The sequence below is a fragment of the Pseudopipra pipra genome, chromosome 22 (assembly GCF_036250125.1).
Source record: "Pseudopipra pipra isolate bDixPip1 chromosome 22, bDixPip1.hap1, whole genome shotgun sequence".
NCBI lineage: Eukaryota > Metazoa > Chordata > Aves > Passeriformes > Pipridae > Pseudopipra > Pseudopipra pipra.
Genome location: NC_087570.1, coordinates 559,650 through 584,192, shown reverse-complemented (window position 1 = coordinate 584,192; position 24,543 = coordinate 559,650). Strand labels below are relative to the sequence as shown.

At 56.9% G+C, this 24,543-nt stretch overlaps 1 protein-coding gene across 11 annotated transcripts; it reads right to left on the bottom strand.

Moving 5' to 3' along the window:
- Positions 1 to 575: 575 nt before the first annotated feature.
- Positions 576 to 24,417, bottom strand: CHD5 (chromodomain helicase DNA binding protein 5). 11 transcript variants are annotated; one of them, XM_064678321.1, is made up of 42 exons: positions 24,293 to 24,417; positions 23,051 to 23,181; positions 20,077 to 20,256; positions 19,504 to 19,622; positions 18,748 to 18,986; positions 18,294 to 18,418; positions 17,038 to 17,161; positions 15,491 to 15,657; positions 15,198 to 15,413; positions 14,469 to 14,678; positions 14,171 to 14,382; positions 13,069 to 13,200; positions 12,431 to 12,539; positions 11,939 to 12,130; positions 11,653 to 11,853; positions 11,191 to 11,328; positions 10,659 to 10,780; positions 10,288 to 10,488; positions 9,437 to 9,578; positions 9,103 to 9,234; positions 8,490 to 8,607; positions 7,918 to 8,042; positions 7,365 to 7,596; positions 7,161 to 7,286; positions 6,860 to 7,032; positions 6,528 to 6,702; positions 6,015 to 6,107; positions 5,508 to 5,596; positions 5,195 to 5,328; positions 4,834 to 4,978; positions 4,502 to 4,649; positions 4,296 to 4,375; positions 4,048 to 4,177; positions 3,632 to 3,739; positions 3,145 to 3,279; positions 2,795 to 2,903; positions 2,494 to 2,626; positions 2,105 to 2,300; positions 1,760 to 1,920; positions 1,555 to 1,669; positions 1,394 to 1,444; positions 576 to 1,155 (listed from the first exon to the last, which is right to left on the bottom strand). In XM_064678321.1, exons 1-41 carry the CDS (start codon positions 24,354 to 24,356, stop codon positions 1,437 to 1,439), a joined length of 5,889 nt encoding a protein of 1,962 aa, XP_064534391.1. In that variant the 5' UTR covers positions 24,357 to 24,417; the 3' UTR covers positions 576 to 1,155; positions 1,394 to 1,436. The 11 variants fall into 11 exon arrangements, with proteins under 11 accessions (XP_064534391.1, XP_064534392.1, XP_064534395.1 ...); XM_064678322.1 differs by having other exon boundaries at positions 576 to 1,152; XM_064678325.1 differs by having other exon boundaries at positions 3,632 to 3,721.
- Between the last annotated feature and the right edge of the window lie 126 nt (positions 24,418 to 24,543).

Here is a 24,543-nt window from a genome sequence, read left to right as displayed (position 1 = left end):
GTGTGCTCACGTAAAGATATATATGCACACATATATCTAAAAACTTACAGTCCCATGTATATCTACACGTGTGTACACAGATCTACACATGCTATATATGAAGAGATACAGTCATATAGGTGGGGGGGGATGCAGATATATATACCTAAATGTATGTGCACTCACATAAAGATTGCAGTATTTGTGTAGATACACACACACCCCTCCTCATGTATGTCCATCTGTGTCCATGTGTGTCCGTGTGCACAGGGCGTGTGGGAGAGCTGGGGCTGGGGCAGCTTCTGCCACTGACAGACCCTGTGGCTGTGTGTGCACGTGTGTGTGCATATATGTGTGGGTGAGTACACGTGTGTGCACGTGTGTGTGCGTATATGTGTGGGTGAGTACACGTGTGTGCACATGTGGGTGTACATGTGTGTGGGTGTGCACACGTGTGTGTTTTGTGTACATGTACATGGGGGTGTGTACACACGTGTGTGCAGGATGACACAGGTACTGCCACTGCAGCCAGACCCCCCCCCCCGAGGCCACCCCCCAGGGCTGCCCCAGCCACCCCCCTGCCAGACTCCACTGCATCCTTCCCAAAGGATTTATTAAAACACAGAGAACAGAAACCGGGACACACGGAGCACAAAGCAGATGCAGGGGCTTACAGCTGTTGCTGACAGCTGCCGGTGTCACCACACTCGAGGTGTCCCCGTCCCAGCTCCGGCCATCCCCTCCATCCCACCCCTCTGCCCCACGCCCAGCACACACGGACCCCCAGCCACAGCACAGCGGTGCCAGGGCAGCAGGAGGTGTGGGCTCACTCAAATGCAGCGAGGATGCAGAAATGGCCCTTGCAGGTCCCACATGTGCCAACACAACCAGACGAACACCGCGACTCCACCCTCCCTCCCCTCAGCCCACCTCGCCCAGACAAACTCTTCAAGTCTTCAAGAAGAAAGTGCAAAAAATGTACACGGACACGAACCCCCGGCCCTGCCGCTCCCGCGGAGGCCGCAGCGGGTGAAGCACACTTGAAGCAGGAGCGGGACAGCCCAGCAGCACCGGTGGCAGCTCATCTTCCACACAGGCAATGCCGGCACGATTCCCCCACTGTCCTCTGGCAGCAGTGGCTCACGGCCGGGGGCTGAGGCCTGTCCCCCGGGGCTGCTGCGAGAAGGGAGGGCTGCCCATCAGCCAGGTCTGGACCCTCCCTGCCTGCCAACCTCAGGCACCTGGCGAGGTCACTGGGAGGGATCTGCTCCCGCTTCCACTGCAGCTGCTCCAGCCAGAGGCGGCAGCCAGACACCAGCAGTGGGGGGCAGCCCAAAATGGAACCCCCATACAGCCCCCAGCCCCACTGTGTTCCCCAGCAAACGGAGCATGGAGAGCTGTGAGCCAGCCTTACCTCAGCTAGGAATGGGAGCTGCAGGGGAAAATCATGGGAACGGCTAAATATCTGTGGCAAGAGAGGAGACACTGTGCTCACTGCTGTCCTTTGGCAATACTTCTGGACCGCCCAAATCCACCCCCTGAATTCCTCTGCTCAAGAGCAAACCCCCAACCTACCAGTCACGTAGGGTCCCAGAGGCATCTGGCTGTAGTTGACAATTCCACCTGGCCCGGGACCACGGAAATTTGGCCCAAAGTTATTGTTGTACATCTGGGAGGAGCCAAAGGAGCCCTGGGGAGGCAAGGAGGGAGAAAAAACGTGGGCCTGCAGCTCTAGCCTTTACTGTGACCCCCACAGGGCTCTGTGCCTGTCCCCGCTGACCTGGACAGTCGGGTCCCCTCCACGGGTGGCCAGGCGGCTGAGGATGCTCCGCTCCGACATCTGCAGCCGGGCAGCCACGGGCGGGATGCGGGACAGCATGGAGGGCAGGCGTGTCACATCAGCCTTCATGTCACTCAGCAGCTCCTCGAGCTGGTTCAGCACTGCGAGCAGAGCAGGTGGTGCTCGGGGGGGGATGCCCATTGGACCCAGTGAGCTGGGAGGAGCAGGCAGCTCCTGGCCAAGGGAATGTGACACGGGGACAACCTCCTGGCTGGGTTCCCAGGGTCAGGGTGGGGAACTCTTCCTAGCCCTGGGGCAGGCTCCCCCGACCCTGTGGACACGCACCCTTATGCAGGACAGCGTTGGCAGGTTTGTTGCCAGCCAGGGACTCTTTGGAGAGGTGCTGGTGGCTCTCGGCAAGGCACTCCACTTCTGCCAGCCGCGCGTTCAGTGCCATGGCCGGGTGACTGGGGTCTTGGGTCATGTTGAGGTACGCCGCCCTCCGCAGCTGCTCCTCGATCACCAGGGCCTGCTCCAGCAACTGGGAGGTGCAGGAGGGGAAGGATGCATGACCAGACCCCACTCCAGTGTAAACCAGTAAACCACGGAGCCCCTCACAAAGCCTACTCCCAACTCTGGTCCCAGAAGGCTCTGGCAAACTCTCCCCTGGCTTTGGGGCACTGCTGTAGTTCCCCCACTGGCAGGGACTCACCAGCCCTGGACCTGCCACTCACCTTGAATCGCCGGGCAAGGAACTTGTTCTTCATCTCTAGGTAGTTCCCCTTGTGTATCTCTGACTTGAACGGCTCGTTCAGGATCACGTAGCGCGGGTCGTTCTGGATGTCCTGCCAGCGGGCATAGCCATGACTGGGGCAGTGGTAGTGTCAAGGGCAGAATCAGCCAGCCAACAGCCTGCCCACCACCCCAGGGTGGCCCCAAATCCCCTCCCTGCTTGTCACCACCAGCCCAGCTCCCGCCCCCTGCAGAGGCCTCTCTCGCCTCGCTGCCTCCCGCTCCCACCGAGTCAAAGGGTACGTGACAATTCCTGCCAACAGCCAGTAGTCGTGTCGGCGGTGCCAGATGTCATAGATCTTGCCCGAGGACATGGCAGCCCGCTCCTCGTTCTGCCACAGCGTGTGCAGCTCTGTGGAAGCAGGAGGGAGACAGCCTGGTCAGGCAGCCGGGCTGCAGGTCAGCGCACAGCGCTTGGGCAGGCGAGCGGTGGAAGCTCCCGGGGCCACGGGCACAGCACAGACTCGGGTCTGCTGCTGCCAGCGAAGCACTGGCCTGTTCACAGCCTGTGACAGGGCTCACATTTCTTGCACAGGTTCAGAGCTCTGCAGCAGCTCTGCAGGAGAGGCCAAGTCCTCATCTCTCACTCTTACCTGTGAAGCCACCATCAGCAATGTTGAACATGAATCGGAAGTTCATGTTTCTGTCATCCTTCTTCCCATCCTCCTCTTCCTCTTTGTCACCGTTTTGCTGGGCCTCACTTTGTTCCTTGTCCTCCTCCTTGCCATCTGCTCAGCAAACACAAGGAATTGGTCTGTCTAATCGTGCTCCACCACCAGACCCCGTGGTACCACCCCTGCCCCTGAGAGAACTCTGTTACAGTCACTGCTGGAAAAGCCTCCATCCCCTCTTTGCCCCACAGCAGCAGCTGCCCCTCCTGGCAGGTTCCATTGTTTGCACAGACAGTGCCCACCCCAGTGGGGTCTTATTCCAGCTTCTGGCTCCCGAGCAGCAGCTGTACTGGTGTCAGCAGCATCCTCACCATCGCCCCGCAGGCGCACTCCATCACTGCACCAGGCACCAGCCTCACTCCAGGGATTCTTCCCACTCTTCTCACTCCAAAGCCTCCTCACACCTCACCTGGTTTGACTTCTTTGTCCTCCCCCTTCCCTGGGCTGCTGCTCAACTCCACCTTCTCCAAAGGCTTCTCTTGCTCTTGAATCCCCTCGTCTGCAGGTGGGAACAGGCCTAAAAGAAACACTCTGCAGGGAACAACCTGCTTGTCTGGACACACTTCCCTTTTGGGGTAACTATTGTTTGTACATACAAGGTCCTCAAAAAACTTCAAACAGAACATTCTTCTGCATTTTATCAAGAAAACATATTTTCTTTTCCCTCTTCCTTAAGAAATCTGCAGGAACTTACTGCTAGGAACAGAAAATGCCCCCCCAAATGAACGTTTCTCACAATTTACAACCTGTTGTTTCAGGAATTTCTGCAGGATTTTGTGACATTCAGGCTTCCCACAGTGACATGGAGAAGAGCCACAGCCTCACCTTTCACCGGGGGCTCAGGAGAAGGTTCAGCCTTTTCACTCTCCTCTTGCTTCTCTTCCCTCAGCCTCTCCTTGCTGTCACAGCTTTCTGGGTGCTCTTCATTCTCCACCTTCTCAGCACTCGCAGGCACCTTAACACCAAACACCCATCTCAGATCAGCCCAGCCCTCCCTTCCCCAGGGAGTGCCCCAAGTTCCTGGGAAGACCAAGGAGGCTTCCCAGAGGAGATGTTGAATGAAGTCACCTCACCTGGCTGTCAGCCACCTTCCTGGGCTTCTGCTCCACTGCGTCCTTTTCCTCATGGAATCCCAGCTGTGCTTCTGTTTTATCTGTAGGAAGAGAAAAGCCAAGAAGCTGTTGAGCAGGGCCTCCATGGGCTCAGCACCTGCAAGAAATCCTGGTGTCTTTGCCCATCTCCCTCCCAAGCCAGACCCCAGCCGGGACCCCCTGGCTACCTGGTCCTGCGTGTGTGTGTGCTGGGCTGGCTGGGACGGGTGTGTTGGGATCTGAAGACACAACCTCACTGGACCTCTTGCTCTCTGGGCCCTCGAGAACCAGATCTGGGGTGCTGTACTTCCCATTGACATGCTCGAATTCCTGGACCTGGGATGGACACACACCATCAGGTCACACAGAGCTGAGACATTCCCAGCTGGTGCTGCGGAGTCGGCGTGTCCGAGCTGCTCACTCCCAGAGTGACTGAGCAGCAGGACCGCTGCACCCACCCTGCTGGGTCAAGTCCCCAGAACATTCCTGAAATGGCCCATTTATAATTTTAGTCACCCACCTTCTTCCTTACTAGTGACATGACCCCGATGCGAGTCAGCACGTGCTGGCGCGACAGCCCCTCCCGAGGAACGCCGTCCGCAAAGGTTTCGGCACCGTCTGCCCCGGGTTCGCACAGGTGTCTCATGAAGAGAGAGACGTACGCCCTGCCAGGGAGGCCAGACCTCAGTGCTGCCCCATGGTCTCCCTGCTCAGCCCAGCACCCACGTGGTCCCCTGTCACCCTTGGGCAAGAGAAGTCTCACACCCAGGAAGGGAACAAGAGACGCCCTTTCAATGAAACAGCTGCTGCCTCCCCAAAAAGAGCCCACGGTGAGGGGGTGCAGACTCCCAACCTCACCTGTCTGCCAGGATTCTCTGTACCTGAACTCCTTCTCACTCTTCCCTCGTAGATCCCGGACCAGCCAGTGGGAGTTGAAGGCGTCCTGGGGTGGCATTCCCCAGCGCATGATGGCGTTCAGGAACGCCTTGCGCTGCCGGGCATTGAAGCCCAGAACCTGCAGGAAGCAGAGGCATCACTGGGATCACAGCGCAGCCCCAGCAGCACACGGCATCCAGAGCCTCACAGCTGTGACAGACATTGCTGGACCAGTGATTCAGCACAGAGGGGTGCAGCCCACAGCCCAGGGCAGCCCAGGCACGGTGGCATCAGCCATGCTCTGAGGCTGAGGCTCACCTCGATGCTCCCCCCGACTCTTGCCAGCAAAGGAGGGAGAGGTTTGTCCCGGTCACTCTTCAGCTGTCTCCGGGATTGTCTTCGGCCACCTAGAGCCAAGCACCCACAGTGATGGACAGGCCATGCAGTGAGGAAGGACACCTCATGTGCCCCAGGATTCCTGCACTCCCTCCTGACAGGAGCAGAACCCGCCAGAGCAGCTGCCCAGGTTGTGGGGTCCCTTCCAGCCACTGCACCCCAGGCCGGGACACTCCTCTGCCCTTCCCAGGCAAGGGGGGACCATGCCTGGTCCTCGGGGTGGACCATGGTCCTGCAGAGGCCAAGGAAGAAGCCAGCTGCTTTCCCTGCCCTGGGAAGTTCCTTACCTGACAGCAGGCAGGGACATATCCCCCTGAACAGAGGCCCTGGGCACACCAGTCCCTCCAACCCAGACATTCCTGATGCTCCCAAGTGCCAGAGGCTTCCCACAGAGCAAAGTCCCAGGAAGCATCAAATATATCAACTCACTCTGGCCTTCTGGCCTCTCTTCAAAGTCTTCATCCTCATCCTCAGAGCCGATGGAGTACTCTGACTGGTTGTCAGAGAGCTCATCCTGCCACTCTGCAGAGCACAAGGGAGTCCAGGTTAGAAGACCCTGCCTGGGAGGGATTTGCTGGACAGGTCAGATCCTGCCCATGGGTGTGACAGGAATCCACTGCCAGGCAGAAGGAGGTGGGGGGGGGGTTTGCAGCAACAGGAAATCACAGTCTCAGGTTTTCCAAAATTAGCATTCTGATATACAGAAAAAAACCAATTTGAAATATTTTGTCCACAGGCATGTCTTTCCAGCAAAACCTGATTTAACAGATCAAAAAAATAAAAAAAAAAACCAATCTCTGAAGAATTTCTGTCCTGGAAAGTTTAGGAATCTGGAAAGTGCAGAGCCAGGCAATCCACCAGCCCAGAGAAGTGCCAAGCGACGGCTCTGCTGGTCTGTCTGTCCCCTGAGCCCAGCCAGGAGCCGAGTGCCCACGGCCGTACCTTGGTCCTCCTGCGAGGTGTCGTTGTAGTTGACCTGCTTGCGGATTCTCTTCCCTTTCCCCAGGTTTCTGGCCAGATCTTCCTGCTGCTGCTCATAGTGGTGCCGCAGCAACTTCTCCCAGTAATCAGGGTCCACATTCTCCTCTTGCTTGATGATCTCACGTTCCACCTCTTCCTGCGGAGCCAGAGACAAGGCGCTCGAGCAGTCCCAGAGAGAGAACAGGGAGGGTCCTGCCCTGTGCCAAACGCTCACAGGGATGGGAGGCGGAGCGGAGGAACCACAGAGGGATGCACAAAGGGGTGATTGTAAGACATGATACTGATCACATTACCACACCATCCTCTTCTCTCACAACATACTGGGCCACTTTAAAGGAGCTGAGATACTCGTTCATGTTCTGCAGCTCCGTGTCGTCAGTCGCATCCTGGTTTCGGTCCAAGAGCTTAGAGATGGCAGCATCATCGTAGTGGATCACACTGCTGTCATCCACATCCTTATTGTCACCTGGAGAGCAGAGCAAGGGGAATGGCAGAACAGATCAGCTGGACAGCCTGGTCCTGAGGCAGGCAAGCTCAGGTCAGCTGTGGGGCCAGGGAGGGGGACGAGACACCCCAAAAAGGGGGCCCACACACCTGGTGGGGTGCCACCATGCTTCTTTTTCATGCTGGGAGTTGCTGAACCCCCTTTGGTTGACAGTGTGTCAGAAAAAGGGGTGACAGCATCCGGCATGGTGATCCGCTGTCCCTGAGACACCATGCCTGTGGGCACGAGGAGAGGAGAGTGAGTCCCAGCAGCTCAGAGAGGGCCCTGCCTCATGCAGAGTATCCCCACCTCACCTTCCACATCATCCTTGAAGAGCTCTTCCGTCCCAAACTTGAGAATGTCGTCCAGCTCTTGCTTCGTCATGGAACCTGACTTGGAGCCAAGCCCTGGGCGGACCACCAGGTGGGTGAGCATCATCTTCCTCTTGGCCACCTGGGTGATGCGCTCCTCCACGGAGGCTCTGGTCACGAAGCGGTAGATCATCACCTTCTTGTTCTGCCCGATGCGGTGAGCTCTGCTGAAGGCCTGCGGGCAGAGGACAGAGCTGCACCACGGCAGCCGGCCCAGGGGGCCAGGCTTCTCACCTCCCAGGCTGCACAACATGAGGGGGCACCCAGCTGAGAACAAGCATGGGTAGGAAGTGACAATCCCACGGGAAAGAGATGACAGGATGAGGCCAGAGGGTGTGGGAAGGGGGCTGCTGAGCAGAAACACACCCCACAGACACAGCAGAAAGTATCAGCAGCTCTCGAGAGAAGAGACTGAAATCCCAGTGAGGGTGTGCAAAGAAAGGGCAGAGCCAGAGAGGTACTTACTACACAAGAAGGAAAAAGGAAAGTCAGAAACCTGGATGTCATTGTGAGGATTCCAGTCAGAATCATAAATAATGACAGTGTCAGCCGTAGCAAGGTTTATGCCCAGACCACCGGCACGAGTGGAGAGGAGAAAGCAGAACTGCTGAGCCCCAGGAGCTGAGAACAACAAACCCAGAGGTGGGAACAGGTGAGACAGAAAGGAGAGTGGCTCACAGAGAGGAGCAGGACCACACTGGAGGGACAGAACAGCGGGAACTGCACTCAGAGATGACAAGCAAGAGGGAGGCAAGGAGTGAAAACACATCACTCTCTGGGAACCAGGTACTCGGGAACAGAGCTCCAAAATGAAGGGGAAGCTCTGTCATCTGCCGAGGAGACCCTCTGACTGAGTGGCCGTTGGCACGCTCAGGGTTCCTTGTAGGAAGGACTCAGGGGTTTAACGGCGCCGTATGAGCAGCCACTGCTGCGCCCTGGGAAGCCAGACCTGCTGAGCGTGGCACAGCCAGTGCACAGCACAAGCTCTGGGCACAGGCAGCTGCCCCACTGCCAGCCAGACCTTGCCATCCCCTCACCCACTCCTCAGCAAGGCAGGAAGGCGAGTACCATTGAACCTGTCGATGGCCTCCTGGCGCAGGCCACCAGTGATGCCCCCATCGATCCGCTCGTACTTGTAGCCTTCATACTCCAGGAAATCCTCCAGCAAGTCCAGCATCTTCGTCATCTGCAGGGCAAGACAACCCTGGCATGAGCAACTCTGCATGGCCAAACCCCCTGGGGACCTGCCCTGCCCCACGGCAGTCCCTGACCGCAACTCAGAGGCCACGGTGGTGGTGGGAGAGCACGGCCAGTGGCAGAGTATGGCCAACAGCAGAGCGTGGCCAAGAGGCAGCTGCCAGAGGAGCTGCCTGTGTCTCTTCCTCTACAGGCAGCTCTGTTAGCAGGAGGGAATCGTGTCTGACAGTCCTTCTCTGAAAGACAGCACCGTGACTGTTGTCTCCTCTCCATCCCCAGCTAACAGAGCTCTTAAACATGACAAGCACTCCCTTGGGAGAGAGCTGGGACACAGCCCTTCCATCACAACTGCCATGGCTGCCTGGGGGAGAAGTTGTCAGCAGCTCTTCCACCTATCTCTCTCTGTTCCCAACACAAATTTCCCATCAGGACAAAAATAAATTCCTTAAAAATGTATTTATTATTAATCCCTCCCTGCACTCACCTGAGAGAAGATCAGAACTCTGTGACCCCCATCTCGTAGCTTCTTCAGCATCTTTTGGAGCAGCATCAGTTTTCCAGAAGATTTGACCAAAGAATTCCCATCGTAGGATCCATTGGGCAGCACTGGGGCCTCCTGTGAAGGCAACCTGGTCAGCCCCGGTGAGGACAACACACATCAACCACATGGAGAACTTCACTTACGTTTCCAAAACAAAATCCTTGTATGAAACCACTCACATGGAAACCCACAGCATTAACCAAGCCAAATGATCATGGAAGCAGCCCCCACCCACTGCTCTGAGATGTGTCCCAGGGTGCAAAGGCAGGGGACATACCACGGCTGCCACAGGGAACAGGTATGGGTGATTGCAGCACTTCTTCAGGTCCATCATGATGTTGAGCAGTGAGACCTGGTTCCCACCACCTTTCGAATTCAGGGCTTCGAAGTTCCTCGTCAGTATGAATTTGTAGTACTTCCTGCAGGAAGGGGGACGGGACAGACACCGTGTTACTTGGGGCAGGTGTGGAACTGGCACAAACAGGACAGCACTGAATTAAATCCCCATCAGGTCACTGGAGATGCAAAAGGGACATTTGGAGGGTTTTAAAAGCGGTTCAGCACCCTGAGCCCAAGGCCAGGTCTGTTCAATCACTGGGGGAATCACAGCCCTGGCAATGGGATGGACTAGAGGGCACAGCACCTCAAACACCCTCTGCTGCTGGGTGCCAGCTGAGCCCTGCTGCCCCACAGTGCTGGCAAGCAGCAATGGGCCCTTCCCTGCAGGAGACGCTGCTGAAGCTGAGCAGGTCAGCCCAGCACAACCAGAGCTGGGGCAGCCCCAGCCAGCAGTGATGCTCCAGGCTGACCCAGGCATGGCAGCAGCACCAGCCATGCCCCAGAGCTGAGAAGAGGAGAAGGGGGTTCAGCCTCAGTGTCTCCTCTGTGCCCCCAGACCTGGTAGAGCCACACTGCCAGCCTGCCATGCATCAAACTCTCCCTGCAGCCCCCAGGACTGCACAAAGCCTGATTTAACCACATGGAACACACTTCCTGGTGTGCTGTAGGAACACTCTTCCTGCAGCAGGCCCGAGGCCAGTGGGATGTCTCTGACCCCACAATCCCGACGATGCCCCACTGGGCCAGGGGAAGGCAGATACCCCAGGGGAGTGTGCTGGAATCACTCACTTCTGCATCTGGCTCAGCTCCACTCGCACAATCAGCTCCGTCTTGGCCGGCATATTCTTGAACACATCAGCCTTGAGCCGTCGCAGCATGTGGGGACCCAGCAGGTCATGGAGCTTTTTGATCTGGTCCTCCTTGGAGATGTCTGCAAACTCCTCCAGGAACCCCTCCAGGTTGCTGTGGAAGCAGCAGACCCCCACGGTGCTGAGCAAGAGGGGCACGCGAGAACAAAGGGATCTGCTGCTTCATGACTTAAAAACCAGGGCACAGCTCTCGAGGCACATGATGAGGTAACGCTCGTGCCTGGACCCAAGCAGAGCTAAAGCCAGAGTGAGGAGCCACCCTGATGGCCCAGGTAAGTGCAACTAACTTACTTAAACCTCTCAGGAGTCAGGAAATTGAGCAGGTGGAAGAGTTCTTCCAAGTTGTTCTGGAGCGGAGTCCCTGTGAGAAGCAGCTTGTAATCGATCTTGTAGCTATTCAATACTCTAAAGAACTGGAAAAGAAACAAGGTTAGGTGACAAGGGCTGCAAGGGGCCAATGTGTCATCTGGGCACTCTGCAGATTCCACATGGAGGCTGAGCAGTGTCCCCTCTGCCAGGTATGCAGAGCAGAGGGCAGCTGGCATGTCCTGCTCCCAGCTAGTCCCAGTGAGCACAGGCAGCAATCCCCAGTGTCCCTGGGTCACACCCTCTGCTTCCTTTTGTGCCAGGGATGGTGTGAAGGTCCCAGAGGCTGGAGACTGTTTAACCTCAGGTGAAGGGGAGGGATCAATTCCCTCCCACGACAGCCCATCCAAGGACTGTCAGGCAACCAGGCTGCCACCCCTCCCACTGCTGAAGAACTTTTAATGCCAGAGGATTTTAAAGAGAGAAAAAAAATCACTCACAAATGCCCGCCACCTACTTTGGACTGGTTGTTTTTCAGCCTGTGTGCTTCATCCACCACTAGACAGGCCCACTCTATGGAACCCAGCACTGCCTGGTCAATGGTGATCAGCTCATATGAGGTGAGCAGGACATGGAACTTGATCTGGGCTTCCTTCTGGAGGAGCAGAGCAAGAGAAAAGCTGGGATAAGAGAGCAGGGAATGGGACACCTTTGCTGCTGCTGCACAGGACCCAAGATGAGAGGGGCTGCACTGCCTGGCACAGGAGCCCACAGTAAGGCTGAGGCACAAGTCGTGCCAACAGAACACCCAAACCCATATGAACATGAGCACCAAGCACAGGACCACAGAAACAGAAAAGCTCTGGCAGAAATCTGTAAAGCTCAGAGACCTAACCAGCCTCCCTCTCCAGGTCAAATTCTGCTTTCTCCTTCTTATTGAAGGGTAAATCAATGGGGCAAGTGCAGACTCAGCTCCCACCTTCATCCGGAAGACCTTCTTCCCACTGCGGATGGCGTTGTCCTCAAAAGAAAACTCGTTTTCCCGGATGACCGACCGGCTCTCTTTGTCTCCTGTGTAGGTCACCACGTAGAAGTCGGGTGCCCACATCTCAAACTCACGTTCCCAGTTGATGATGGTGGAGAGAGGGGCGCTGACCAGGTACGGCCCTTTCGAGTGGCCCTGCTCGAGGAGACAGAGCCCAGGCTGTTCCCCCTGCACCAAGCAGCTCTCAGTCACCTCAGGGACTGCTGGGTGCTCCACTCACCTCCTTGTACAGGGAATACAAGAACACAATAGTCTGCACTGTCTTCCCCAGTCCCATCTCATCAGCCAGGATCGTATCTGTCCCTTGGGCCCAGGAGAATCTCAGCCAGTTCAGCCCCTCCAGCTGGTAAGGGTGCAGTGTGCCTCCCGTGGCATCGATGTACCACGGCTGCTTGTCAAACTTCATCGTAGGCTGAAAAGAGAGAGCCATGGCACAGAGCAGTGAGAACCAACTCCCCCTCCTTCCTCTGCAGCCAAGCACATCCCTCTTTAGACTTGTGACATCCAGCAGCTCCAAAAGAGACGTAGACACGGTCCCTGGCACAGCCCAGCCCCCAGGCTCCTCACAGTGAACCCACCCCGAACTTTCAATGAAAACAAACAGGTCCTCGAAGGAACTAGAGGAGCAAAATGTCACAGGATGGGGACTCAGACAGCCCACCCACCCTCTGAATTCCCATGCCACCACACTGTCCCCACCACTCTCACTCACATCCACAAGAGGCGTTTCTGGAGGCTTTTCCAGTTTCTCCTCTTTCAGCTTTTTCCCTTTCTTGTTCAGCTTCTTCAGAGGGCGCGTGTCCTCCCCCAGCATCAGCTCCCTGTGACAGCCAGCATGTGTCAGGGAGGGCAGGCAGGCACTGCTCTCCCAGTCCCAGGCCAAAGGACAGAAACAGCTCCCAGACTCCACTGCCCCTCCCTACGGGAGCTCTTCTGGCCCAGGTAGCACAGGCACTCATGGGGCACTGATTTTCCCCTCCCAACAGTCCATGCAACAGTGTCCAGAATGAAGAACAGCAATCTCAGAGTACTGTGGTTTTCCCCCAAAACAGACAGGCAGTAGTGCCACAGAGCTGCCCTGAAGGGCAGTGAGACCATGAATGTCACAGCAGTGCAGACGTGGGGGAAGGGGAGCACAGGCTGGAAAACTGCAGGCAGGTTTACCCAGCCCCAAAATGGCACATCTGGAGCACCAGCCTTTGGCAGTGCTGGGCCACTGCTCTCTGAAGAGACGTCACTGCAAGCAGTGCTGCTGTTTTCAAAAGGGAGGCACCTCCGTGTCCCCTTTGTCCCAAACACCCGCTCCGACTGCCCCAGCTCTGCTGGGCTCTCCCACCCCTGGGCTCATACCTGTGGTTCCAGTAGAGGAGTTTGAGGTTTTCATAGTAGGGAATGTCTATGTCATCGATCTCCCAGGTGCACTGGTCATAGGGCAGGTCTTTCCACTTGATCAGGTAGTGGATGTCTCCCTTTTTATCAAAGCTGCAATGCAGGGCACGGAAAGCTGGTCACCAAATGCCACTGGCCCCTGGGAGCAGCTCACCATGACCTGCTTCCACAAAGCCAGATGCTTCATCCTGTGCTTTTACCTACAGACCCCAACACCCAGGTAGAGGTAAAAACACACAAAGTATCAACACTTCCAGCAGAAATGCCTATTCATCTGTGAGTGTGTCAAACCATTAAGCTTTACACTGCTTTTCCATTCCACTGAGCAACCTCATTTCCCTGTTTCACCAGGCCTGGATGGATATCAGTGCTTCCCCTCTCTCCTGCAGCATTCACTGCTCTAGGAAGTTCTGCTTACAATAAAAACAGAATAAACACACTTCCAAGTCTGACTATGTGCCTACAGGGCACATAACAACCTTGCCTTGTTAGTAGACAAGGTAAAGCTCGCCCAAAAATCAGCTGGGCAGCTTTAGTTCTTTCCTGCCACGCAGCCTTCGAGCAGAGCTGCTGCTGCTTGAAATTTCAAGCTGCTGCTTGAAATGTAGAAATTCAACAAAAATGTGTCTGCAGCCACTCCATGCAGAAAGCCCATCTGCACAGCACATTTCATACACAGGGAATTTCTTTCACAGAAAAGAAAAAATGTCAAGGCTCTGTAAGGGAGTTGGGCACCTGCTCCAGCTCCTCCCCTCGGCACTGTCCCCACCAGCACTGGAATTTACGGAACGATTAGGCTGCAACGGGGACCCAAACAGTACATCTGGGAAGAACCTAACAGTGTGCATCCACATTTGGGAAAATTGACCATCTGTGTTTTTAATGTGCAGTGTAGCAGAAATGAAAGTAAGGCAGCACGGATCCCTTCCCAGCCTCGGCTTCACCCTAGGAGCAAACCTCCAAGGTGACAGGGAGCTCAGCACAAGGCAGCAGATGAAATTCCAACAGTCTGAGATGTTGGCCTTGCAGAAGGACGGCACAATTTTCCTCACAGGCTCCTCACCTGTGGTTCAGGATTCGGTGGATCATCATCCACTCGGGCTTGATGCCGTAGCGGTAGAACTGCTCCTCCATCTTGGCATACTGGGGGTCTTTGTTCTTCCGCTTCTCCCTCTGGCTGTCCTCGTCCCCAGAGCCGTAGTCGAAGGCCGGCGGCTCGTCCATGTCGTTCTTGCGCTGGTAGTTGCGGTACATCACGGTGTGGTAGAGCTCCAGCTGCAGGAGGAGGGAGCCACGCTCAGCCCGTGGGTGCTGGGGCAGGGGCTGGGCAGGGGCTCTACACCACCACCACACTGGCTTACCTGCAGCTCCTTGACCCAGGAGCAGTGCCAGTAGGAGAGGCCCACCCACTTCACAAAGAACTCTCGCTCTGGGATCCCCTCCAGCACCTTTGGCGGGGGCACAGCCAGCTCCGGGTCCGGGGCGGGCAGCACGGGCGGGAGCAGGGCAGCCGGTGGCTCCTTCCAGGCCCAGTGCAGGATGCGCTGGACTTTGCCCTTCAAGGGAGGGCACTGGGGATACAAAGACAAACGGGCAAGAGCACAGAGTTTAAGGTGAGACCTTGTCAGGGGCCACAGGAAGCAAAAGGTGGGGACCTTGGGGGCAGCAGTGGCCCAGCAATGCTGAGCAGACAGCAGCAGGAGAGGGTGCCCAAGAAGTGTTCATGACACTGCTGCATCCCCCATGGTGACAGGTCTTGCCAGCAGGCAGAAAAGGCCCTTCTACACAGACCAGACATCAAACAGGGCTTGACATCCCACTGAAAACCTGGCTGAGAAGCTGCCAACCATCAGTTCCCACAGGGAAACCACACAGGCAGCAGAGCCATCCAGAGCTGCCCCGGGTCCTCAGGCACACACATCCAGCAGTGACACTTCTCAGGGAGGGCTTTGGGGCAGAGGGCAGGATGCCAGCCCTGAGGCAGGGCTGTGAGGCTGTGAGGGGCAGCAGCAGCCAGGAGAGCTGCTGGCAGGCCAGGCAGGTGCAGGAGCAGGGATGGAGGAAGAAATGTGAATGCTGGTAACACTCACTGTACAGCGTGGGCAGAGCCATTCACCATTTGGTATCTCTGGCAGTGGCGGGTTCAGGCAGTGGAGGTGGTAGGAGGATGGGCAGGTATCGCAGCACAGCAGCTCCCCTCCATCCTTGCAGACCCGGCAGAACTCCATGTGGTCATCCTCCTCCTCCTCGCCGCCTTCCTCTTCCTCCTCCTCCTCCTTCGGCTCCCACTGGATGCCCTCCTTCTCCTGGGGAAGCACAGCCAGTGTAAGGCCAAGGGTTTCCATCAGTCACCTGCCCTCCCACGGGCCTCGACCCCACTCACACAGTGGGGGCAGCTCCACTTGCCCTCGGGGGCCTTCTCCAGCTCGGGGTCCAGGCAGACCAGGTGGTAGGCACGGGGGCAGGTGTCGCACAGGATGATCTCCCCGCCCTGCTGGCACACCTCACAATAGTCCTGGTGGTCCGTCTCGTACCCGTCCCCTTCTTCGACTGCAAGCAAGGGACAGGCGACAGTCAGCGGGGCAGCAGAGCAGCCGGCTCTCCTGGAGGGAACGGGACACTTGCTCCTCTACCATACAGTTAAGGAAATAAGGACAGCGTTTCGCCTTGGACCCCTCCTGTTACATCCCCCTACCTCTCTGTCCCTCAGCACCACAGTTCACCTTTGCACACAGCATCATCTCACCTCTGTCTCTCTTTCTCTCTCCACACTGTATCATCCTTTGGTTCCTTCAGGCTCTCAATGGAGAATGCCAGAACCTGGAGAGGTTGTAAGGGAGGCTAGTCAGAGAAACCTCCCCAGGCACCAGCACCACCAGCTGCAAACGCACCATGCAAGGGTGACACGGCCAAGGACAGGACTCCTCTCCTGGGGCTACTCTGCTCTTCCTGGGGGCTCACTGGCACAGAGGCAGGAGCACTCTCAACTCGGCACAGACAGGAAAAGGAAGAGAGGAACGAGGCCTTACAAGTACTACAATGGCTCATCTCAGTTCCCAGCTCTGCCACAAACTCCAGCTTTCCACTCCTCCAGCACGCGGCGGGAGCTGCCTGTCTCCAGCACAAGGGCCCTTGCAGGGCAACAAGCCAGAAGTGATGCCCTTCACGCACAAGACACAGGACCAGCCAGCCAGCCTGGCCTCACTGTCCGATGGGGAGGCTGGCCAGCATCACACCCTAACTGACCCCAGCCCAGAAGCTGTCCTTCCACTTCTTGGAAGCAAAAATCCACCAGCAAAGCTAAGAAGCCAAAGGATGCACCTGGATCCGAAGCACCTCATCCTGAACAAGGACACATGACAGAGGGAGCACACTGGGCACAGGGGACTGCTCTCCAGGGCAGCTCGGGGAGGGAGATGCCAAGGTGCAGCATCCACTCACAGTCCTCCAGGAGGGAAGGGATGAAGGAACATACACACAAACATAGCCACATGCTGGCAGATCCCAACAGATCCTTTCCACCCCGGTTCATGTGCCTCCCTGTCCCTGCACTGCTACCACAGCTCTGCCACTGCCTGACTGCACAGCTCCGCAAACAACACGTCCCTCAGCTTCATGTGCTCTCACACAGAGCCTACCCCGCTCCACCGGGAGCTGCTCACAAGCCATGCCTCTCCAGGGGCTGCTCCTCAGAGAATCACCTCCCTGGAAGCCCCACAAATTCTGGAACTTTCTTGTAGGCACAAACCCACCAGCAGCAGGGCCTGGACACCAAGAGAGCACCTTGCGCTCCACGCACAGACAGGCACAAGCACATCCTCTCCCACCGAGCCAGCACCACAAACAGCCCAAAGCTGTACGGGCCAGTGAAGCAGCATCTGAACAGGGAAATCCAAACAGAAAAGGAACAGAGTACAAAGGATGGCCTACTCCTCTTTTTCTTTTTCCTCTTCTTCCCTCTCTTCCCCAAGCCAGCCGAGCACTCGGAGCGCACAGAGGAGCTGTTGATGCTGGCGCTGTCGAAGTCGGATTCTTCTCGTTCCTCTTCTTCACTCTGCAGAGGAAAAAAGCAAAGCACACCCAGTCCAAGTGCCAGCATCCCAGCAGTCATTCTGCTGCTTTGTTCTCCTGGACAGGGATGTGTCGGGGGACAACCCCCCTACTCCCACCCCATGCATCCAAGGGCCCCTTTTTCCAGTGCTTGGCAGAACTTTGCTCCCTTTCTCTCTCTCTCTCTCTCTCTCTCTCTCTCTCTCTCTCTCTCTCTCTCTGTCAACACCTGTTTCAGCTGGGCCAGCCCTGCTGTGTCCATGCACGCAGGCGTTCATGCTTGGCATTCCCATAACAGGAAAGGAGTTACACAGGCCCGTGGAGTCAAAATATAATAACACATCTGAATGCTTATTCTGGAGACTCGAGCAGGCAAATCCTCAACCTGCACACTCCTAACTGGTGCTCAGGCTCCAGCTGCAGGAGCCAGCCTTGTGACTCTCCAGAAGGTGAATGCATGGATCTAGAGCACAGCCAGAGACAGGAGGAATTTTTTGTGGTGTGTGACTGAAAATCTGCAGCAGCAAGTGGCTGTGTCTCAACGCTCCTGCACTTCAGCCTCCGACACAGAGGCTTGCAAACAGGTTGTGTTATGGGAACTAGAGCTGAAGAGTGTGAGCTGCAACAGTGAGCTAATGGGGGTTGGATCAATATTATCAAGACCTACAAGACCCCCCCAGTCATTAGTTATTTAAGGGATTTATTCTTTAAAAACTGTTACTCCTTTAAACATGCCCATTATTGGTGCCCCAAGAGGAGCCCAGCGTGCTGTGGCTGGGCAGCTCCATCGCCCCAGGGGACGCTGTGGGACTGCAGCTGCCATGGGCAGGCTCTGCTAAAGCAATTAAAGCATCCCAGAATTCTCTGTGACATGCGGTCCAGCTGCAGTGCAAGCCCTGAAGAATTCCATGGCAAATGAAGTCTGAAATGATGGCACTACCATCGCACTGCTGAAAGTAAACACGGTCATGTGATTTTAGCAGAAATTGTGGCCAGACACAATTGTGCTGATCAGGGTCTGGCATCTCACAGAAGGGCATGAACAAGGCTGTGACACCCCTGACACGGGATGGCTGTGACACCCCCAACAAGGGCTTTCCCCGCTACCCCCTGGACCCAAGGCCCTTCACACTTACAGAGGAGCCCTTTTTCCTTTTGCTGGGGATTCCTCCAAAACGGAATTTCAAGCCTGCCATCTTTTTCCCCTTCCCCTTTTTCTTCCCATCTTTGGAGCCCTTGATTTTCTTCCGCACGCCTGGACCTGGAGAAATTGAAGACTTGTCTGGTACTCTACAAACAGCTGTTGCCCAAACCACCCCCCCAGCACAGTGGAACGGCAACTTCCCGAGGTGAAACATGGCTCCATTTTCTCCTACTGCCCAGCTTAATTATTTGCCACAAACTGCCAAACATTCAGCAGGCCCAGAGGCTGCCTGGACGATCTGCCATGGTTTGTGAACCACACGCCTCTCAAGGACCTCTGCAAGGGCAGCGGGAGCTACTGACACTCCTTTGCCACCCCCTTTCCCTCCCCAGTTTGTGCTTCCCCATCTCCACCAGCGAGAGCAGCCCCCCGTGGGTGGCACCCACCCTTCCCCTCCTTGGTCTTGGCCTTCCTGACGACGGGGGGCAGGGCAGGGTGCTGGGGGCTGGCGGTGAGAGCCGGGGCAATGGTGACGGTCTCCACGGCTGCAGCCACGGCTGCTGCAGCCGCCGCCGCCGAGCTGCCCTTGAAGGGGTTGTTGGCACTGAACTCTCGCCACTTGGCGCCGAGCACCGTCATCATCTTGGACATGGGGATCTTGGGGTTCTTCTTGGCAATCAGAGGCCTGCAGAGCGGGGGGGAGGGAGAACCCCGTGTTAAAAACAACACCACGTTGTGCATCTGCTCCTGCCGTCACGTGCTGGTGCTTCATCCCAAGACACAGAGCAGTGGTGCCTCCCAGCTCAACTGGGAAAGCAGCAGAAACCAGAGCTTCCTTAAACAGGTGTATATGCAAGGGGGGCACACCTGAACCTCCTCAGAGACCACCCTTCACTGAAATACCTGCTGTTCTCTGAGCAGCTCATGGTACAAGCAGAAATTCATTATTGTTACTCTATTTTTCTCATGAAACTTTTCAAATAAGCACAACAAAACATGGGACTTTGGAGAGAGGGAGGGACAAACGCTTCAGCTGTTTCCAGTCAATCCTGCAAATAAATGGAGTTCTGAGGACTGAGCTGGGGGGAGAAGCAACAAGGAGCTGGCAATGCAGAATTGACTTCACAGCTTTATCCTCTGACTGAGCAATGCCCAAACCTCAACCACCACCAGAGGCCCTGTCCAGGCCCATGGTTCCCTACCTGAGGAACTGGCTGAAAGCCTTGTAATTTGTCAGAGTATGATAATCTTCTTCCGAGAAAACATAATCTACATCATCAAGGCCCCATTCCTCCATCAGCTGGGCTGAGCTCTTGGGCTCCTGGAGAGTTAGAGAGACATCAGTAATGCAAACAGCCACAGCTCTGCAGATGAGCATCACAAGGCTGGGTCTGTCATGTGCTCCATATCTCCCTAGTCAACAACATGCAGGGATTTGTTTCTGGGATTTACAAAACAGCACACACAAGTGCTTAACATTTCACTAACATTTCACACAGTCTCAAGCAGCAAATTAACATGGCACCATACAAATGCTACCCACACCACGTAATACAACACAAGGTCTTGGCAGGTTTCACAGCTCCAACAAACTCCATTTCTCCCTATCCATAAGATAAACAACAGGGAGATAGAACCTCTTCTCTCCCAGTCGTTCATCTGCAACATCTTCCTTGCCAAACCCAGGGCAAGCTTTTCATGAAACCCCCAGTTCCTCTTCTCCAAGCCTGGCCTCAGGCTCTAGCACTAGCTTAGGGTAAAGGAGTCTTTTGTACCTTTAGGACTCCATCCTCATTGTCATCCTCCTCATCATCCTTCTTCTTCCGTTTTTGCTTTTTCTCCTTCTTGTCCTTCAGTTTTTTCTTTTTCTTTTTGTTGGGGGAATAGTCACTCCCTTCACTCTCAGATTTCTCCTCGATCTCCTCTTCATTGTCTGACATTTCATCATTGCTCCCCTAAAACGGAAAGGGACAGTGGAGAACAAGCAGGGCTTCACCTCCCTGCTCCCCTCTCACAAACCCTCCCTGCTACACGAAACTTCCCATCTCCAGTGGATGGATGTAGCCTGCTTCCCCAGGATCAGAAGGGAGTGGGCTCTGATGGCTACACAATGCTGGGAGAGCCAGAGCAGGGACTGCCCGGGGGGATTTTTGTTTCTTTCTGGGAGAGACCGTGACCCACCACACAACACTGACTGCACCCACATCAACGTGCCAAGGAATGCCACTGCCTGCTGGGCAGAGCACTCGAGTGCCTTTCTGGGCTGCCAGTGCACATGGCTGGGACACGTCCAGCCTCTCACCCATCAGCACCCCCAAGTCCTTCTCGGCAGGGCTGCTCTTGATCTGCTGGTCCCCCAGCCTTGTGCCAATACCGGCGGTTGCCCTGACCAAGGTGCAGCACCTGCACTTGGTCTTGTTGCAATTCACGAGGTTCCCACGGGTCCGCTCCTCCCCTTGTCCAGGTCCCTCGGGATGCCATTCCGTCCCTCGGGTCTCCGAGCAGCACCAGGGCTCGGCGGGAGGGACCGGGCCCGGTCAGCACCGCGGACAGCGCCCAGCCCCGCCAGCCCGCCCCGGTCCCGGTCCCGGTCCCCTCCGCCGCTCCCGCCTCCAGCCCCTCCTGCCCGGAGCCACCGCCCCGGCCCAGGGCGCTGATCCCCAGGGCTGCCGGGGCTCGGTGGCCATCGAGGCCGGCTGGTCTCTCCCGGCTCGGAGCAGCCCGCGCCTCTCCTCCGGCAGGGTTAGGAACAGCTGGAATTGGGCACAGGATAATTGGTTTCCATGGGAACTGCTGCAGTACAGGTTGAATCCCCCTCTCCACTCCCTTCCCTTCCTCTGCCTGCGCTGAGGTTCCAGCCGCAGCCTGGGTGTTCCGCGCGGATTTTCCCGGGGGTTGCAGCACCGATTCCCGCGTCGCCGGGAACCGCACGGGCTCCACTGCGGCTGCTGGAGGCGAATCCGCGGCACCGCTCCTGCCCCGCGCTCCCACAGAGCCCGGGGACTGCAGGGTGTCAGTCTCGGCTCGGGCACTGGCCACACATCAAGGCTTGCACATCACTCCCATCCTCCTCTAGCACGGGAAAGTCCCATTTGCCCCCAGAACTCCTGAGGAGGAATTCAGGAAAAGGAAGCCCCACTCAAGGTCCTCCATCTTTTATCTCCTCATCCCAAGGGCAGCCTGGGTGCTGCTTGGTGCCAACCAACAGCTCCAGCACCAGCTTCTCTCTGTCTTTGATAGACGAGAGGACAGTCTCCCATGGGCAGGACCGAGGTTGGTTAGTGCTGCCCACACCAGGCATTAATTCAAAAACATGAGTGCACACAGTGCTCAGCCTGTTATTTCCTCCCCACCCCCAGCTCGGCAGCAGGCTCAGCACAAGCTGCACATGCAGCCACTGGGCTCAGGCAGGTCAGCAGCAACAGCAAAGGAGCAGAGGGGAAACACCACAGAGTCGTGTTTTATTTTCACCCTGCCAGAACACAGCACAGGGAAAAAAACGTGCTTAAGGATGGAAGAGGCAGAGAGGGCAGAAGGCCCGAACCAGCTTTGCATGGTATCTGCAGAAAGAGAACATCACCACAGCCATGACAGAAACAACCTTCCTTAGGGCCAAGACTTCTGCAAGAGGCAGCACAGGATGGAATCACCTGCCCTTAAATCAGCAGCTCATCACACTCCTACCAGTACCAAAAGCGCTTCAATCCAGTACCTCATCCAGCTGATCTGTTTTACAGCTCCCTCAGGGAGCAGCTAGAGCAGATCAGCATCACCCAGCCCTGCCTTGGCAAGGGCCAGACCGGGGATGCACCCGGTTGTGCTGGATGAGCAACTTCTCCCCAGCCACATCAGGAGAAGGAAGGGGCTGAGGAACCTCTGCTGCTCACCCTTTCTTCCCAGCAGCCTGTCCACTTTTAGCCAGGGAAAGGGCCAGCGCACAAGATGTCTCCTCATGTCCAGCACTGCCTGGAGACGGGACAACGAGAGGCAGAGCCTGTGTGGCACAGAGCAGCAACGAGCCTGGCTCCAGGACCAGTACCAGCCAGCCCTCCTCCGGGAGCCAGCAGCATACCTCTGGGACAGCCTCAGGGCCTGACCCTTGAGGACACAACACTTCACCTTTGTTTTACTGCAGAAGGCCCAACAGCCTTTCCACATGCCAAGTCCTAGAAGCCCCTGTGCCATCTCACTTGCAAATACCTGGAATGAGTGTGGCCAACACCAATATCCACAGAAACCTCCAAGCCCTACCCCAATCATGCCCCGACATGGTAGCTTGCACCTCCCTCTTTGGGAACATGAGCCCCAAACACCGTGTTGGTAGAGGACATGCCAAGATTTCCTGCTGGCCACAGAGGCAGAGGGAAGGGGGTGCTGCACTGCAGTGCAGGCACAAGGGCCTCGACACACAGAGACGGACGGTCCCATCACACACACCACCCACGAGAGCCGAGCTGCTCCACAGGGCAGGCACCCACAGGGGCCCTTATCCACCCAGCTGCTCCCCAGAGACCACTCACAAGGCACACTGGCACCCTCAAGCAGCCAAGTTGGGAAAGAGCTGCCATGCCCTGGCTCTGGGTCACCTCCCAGGGCCGGGAGAGCACCTCCTCGGGGAGGAACACCCTGACAATGACCCCCCTTTCCATCCAGAGAGACCTGAGAGGCGCTTGCCAGCAGCATCCTGAGCAGCTGCCTCTGCACCACAGCCAAGGAGCTCCAGCCCAATGTGAGAACGTGCAGCGTTACCTCCTTCTTCCTCCTCTTGATTTTGGCAGTCTTGCCGTCTTTCAGCTTCTTGGATTTCTTCTTTTTCTGTACCACAACTTGCTCTTCAGGGAAAAACTCATCCAGTCCTTCCAGCACCCCATCGTCTTCTTCTGGGGACAGAAGGGAAAACTCACGCGGATGGACTGCACAGGCACAGGACACCACACAGAGCAGAACACCTGAGCAGCTTCAGGCCGTGAGACATGGAGCTCTGTGGCCTCTCCTGCAGACTCTCACAACAGCAGCTGCCCTGCTGCCGCCCCTCAAGGGGCCCTGGCAGAGTCTTGCCCAGCAGCACGTGTCCTGGCTCTTACTGTGCCCAGCTGCTCCTGCCACTCACACCCAGCTCCCAAGGTGTGGGCATCACACACTGTGCTCTCGGGGAACACCCCATGTGCTGCCTGCTCCTGCTGACCTGGGCCCACAGTAATGGGGGAGCACTTGGCTTTTACCTTTCGGATCTCCAAGCAGAGCCCACGAAAACACAGTGAGCAGAGGAGAGGAAGGATTCACATGAAAGATGGGAGCTGTGGTACCCTGGCACCCAGGTTGATCTGCTGGGGCTCCAAGCCTGGGGAGCACCATGGGCATTGGCAGAGCTGCATACGCCAGCTCAGGGACCCAGTCCCGGGCAGAGCTGCCAATTCCAGCACCTTCCTGTCATTATCTCTCCAAACCCAGCACATCCAGCGTCTTGGCCAGCCTCTGCACGGCTTTAGGCCTGTGTCTTTATTATTTTCAATTTCTGAGCTTATACAGTCACACCATTTTGGAGCCACCAGGACAAATCACTCACCCGACTCTGGTGAGACCCTGGCACAGGTTGCCCACAGAAGCTGTGGCTGCCCCATCCCTAGAAGTGTCCAAGGCCAGGTTGGACAGGGCTGGGAGCAACTTGGGCTAGTGGGAGGTGTCCCTGCCCACGGCAGGGAGTGGGACTGGATGGGCTTGAAGGTGCCTCCCAACCCAACTCATCCTGTGATTCCATGATTCTCTGATTCACGCCGTGTCGGTTTAGGTTGATAGGGCAGGCACCGTGGCTGCACCGAGCCCGACTCGGGTGACCAACCCGCCCCCGGGCACGGCAGGGACCCCCGGGCAGGGGGTCTGAGACCGCTCGGGGGATACCGGCTGGGCTGGGGAGGGACCGCCCACGGCACGGCCGGACCAGCCCGGAGAGCGCTGCCACCGCCCCGCCCGCTCCCTCCGCCCGCCGCCTACCCGACACGTCCTCCTCGTTGTCCGCGTCCTCCAGCAGGTCCCGGGCGGCAGCCGGGCCCCGCATGCCGGGCGGGCAGCGCCCGCCCCGGGCCGAGCGCGGGGCCGAGCCGGGCGCGGCCGCTCCGCGCCAAGATGGCGAGAGCCGGCCCCGCCCCCTGCGGCGGGACACGCCCCCAGCCCCGCCCCGCCACTGGCCACGCCCCCCCCCCGCTCCCCGAAAAATCTCAAATCCCCCCAAAACCACCCCCCGG

Excerpts from the sequence above, each read along its gene's own strand:
- CHD5 (XM_064678321.1), bottom strand. The coding sequence starts at position 24,356 with ATGCGGGGCCCGGCTGCCGCCCGGGACCTGCTGGAGGACGCGGACAAC. Across the intron at positions 6,703-6,859 it reads TGAGAGAAGAGGATGGTGTG|GAAGAGGTGGAACGTGAGAT; the intron begins GTAATGTGATCA and ends CTGGCTCCGCAG. Across the intron at positions 2,904-3,144 it reads TGCTGATGGTGGCTTCACAG|AGCTGCACACGCTGTGGCAG; the intron begins GTAAGAGTGAGA and ends CTGCTTCCACAG.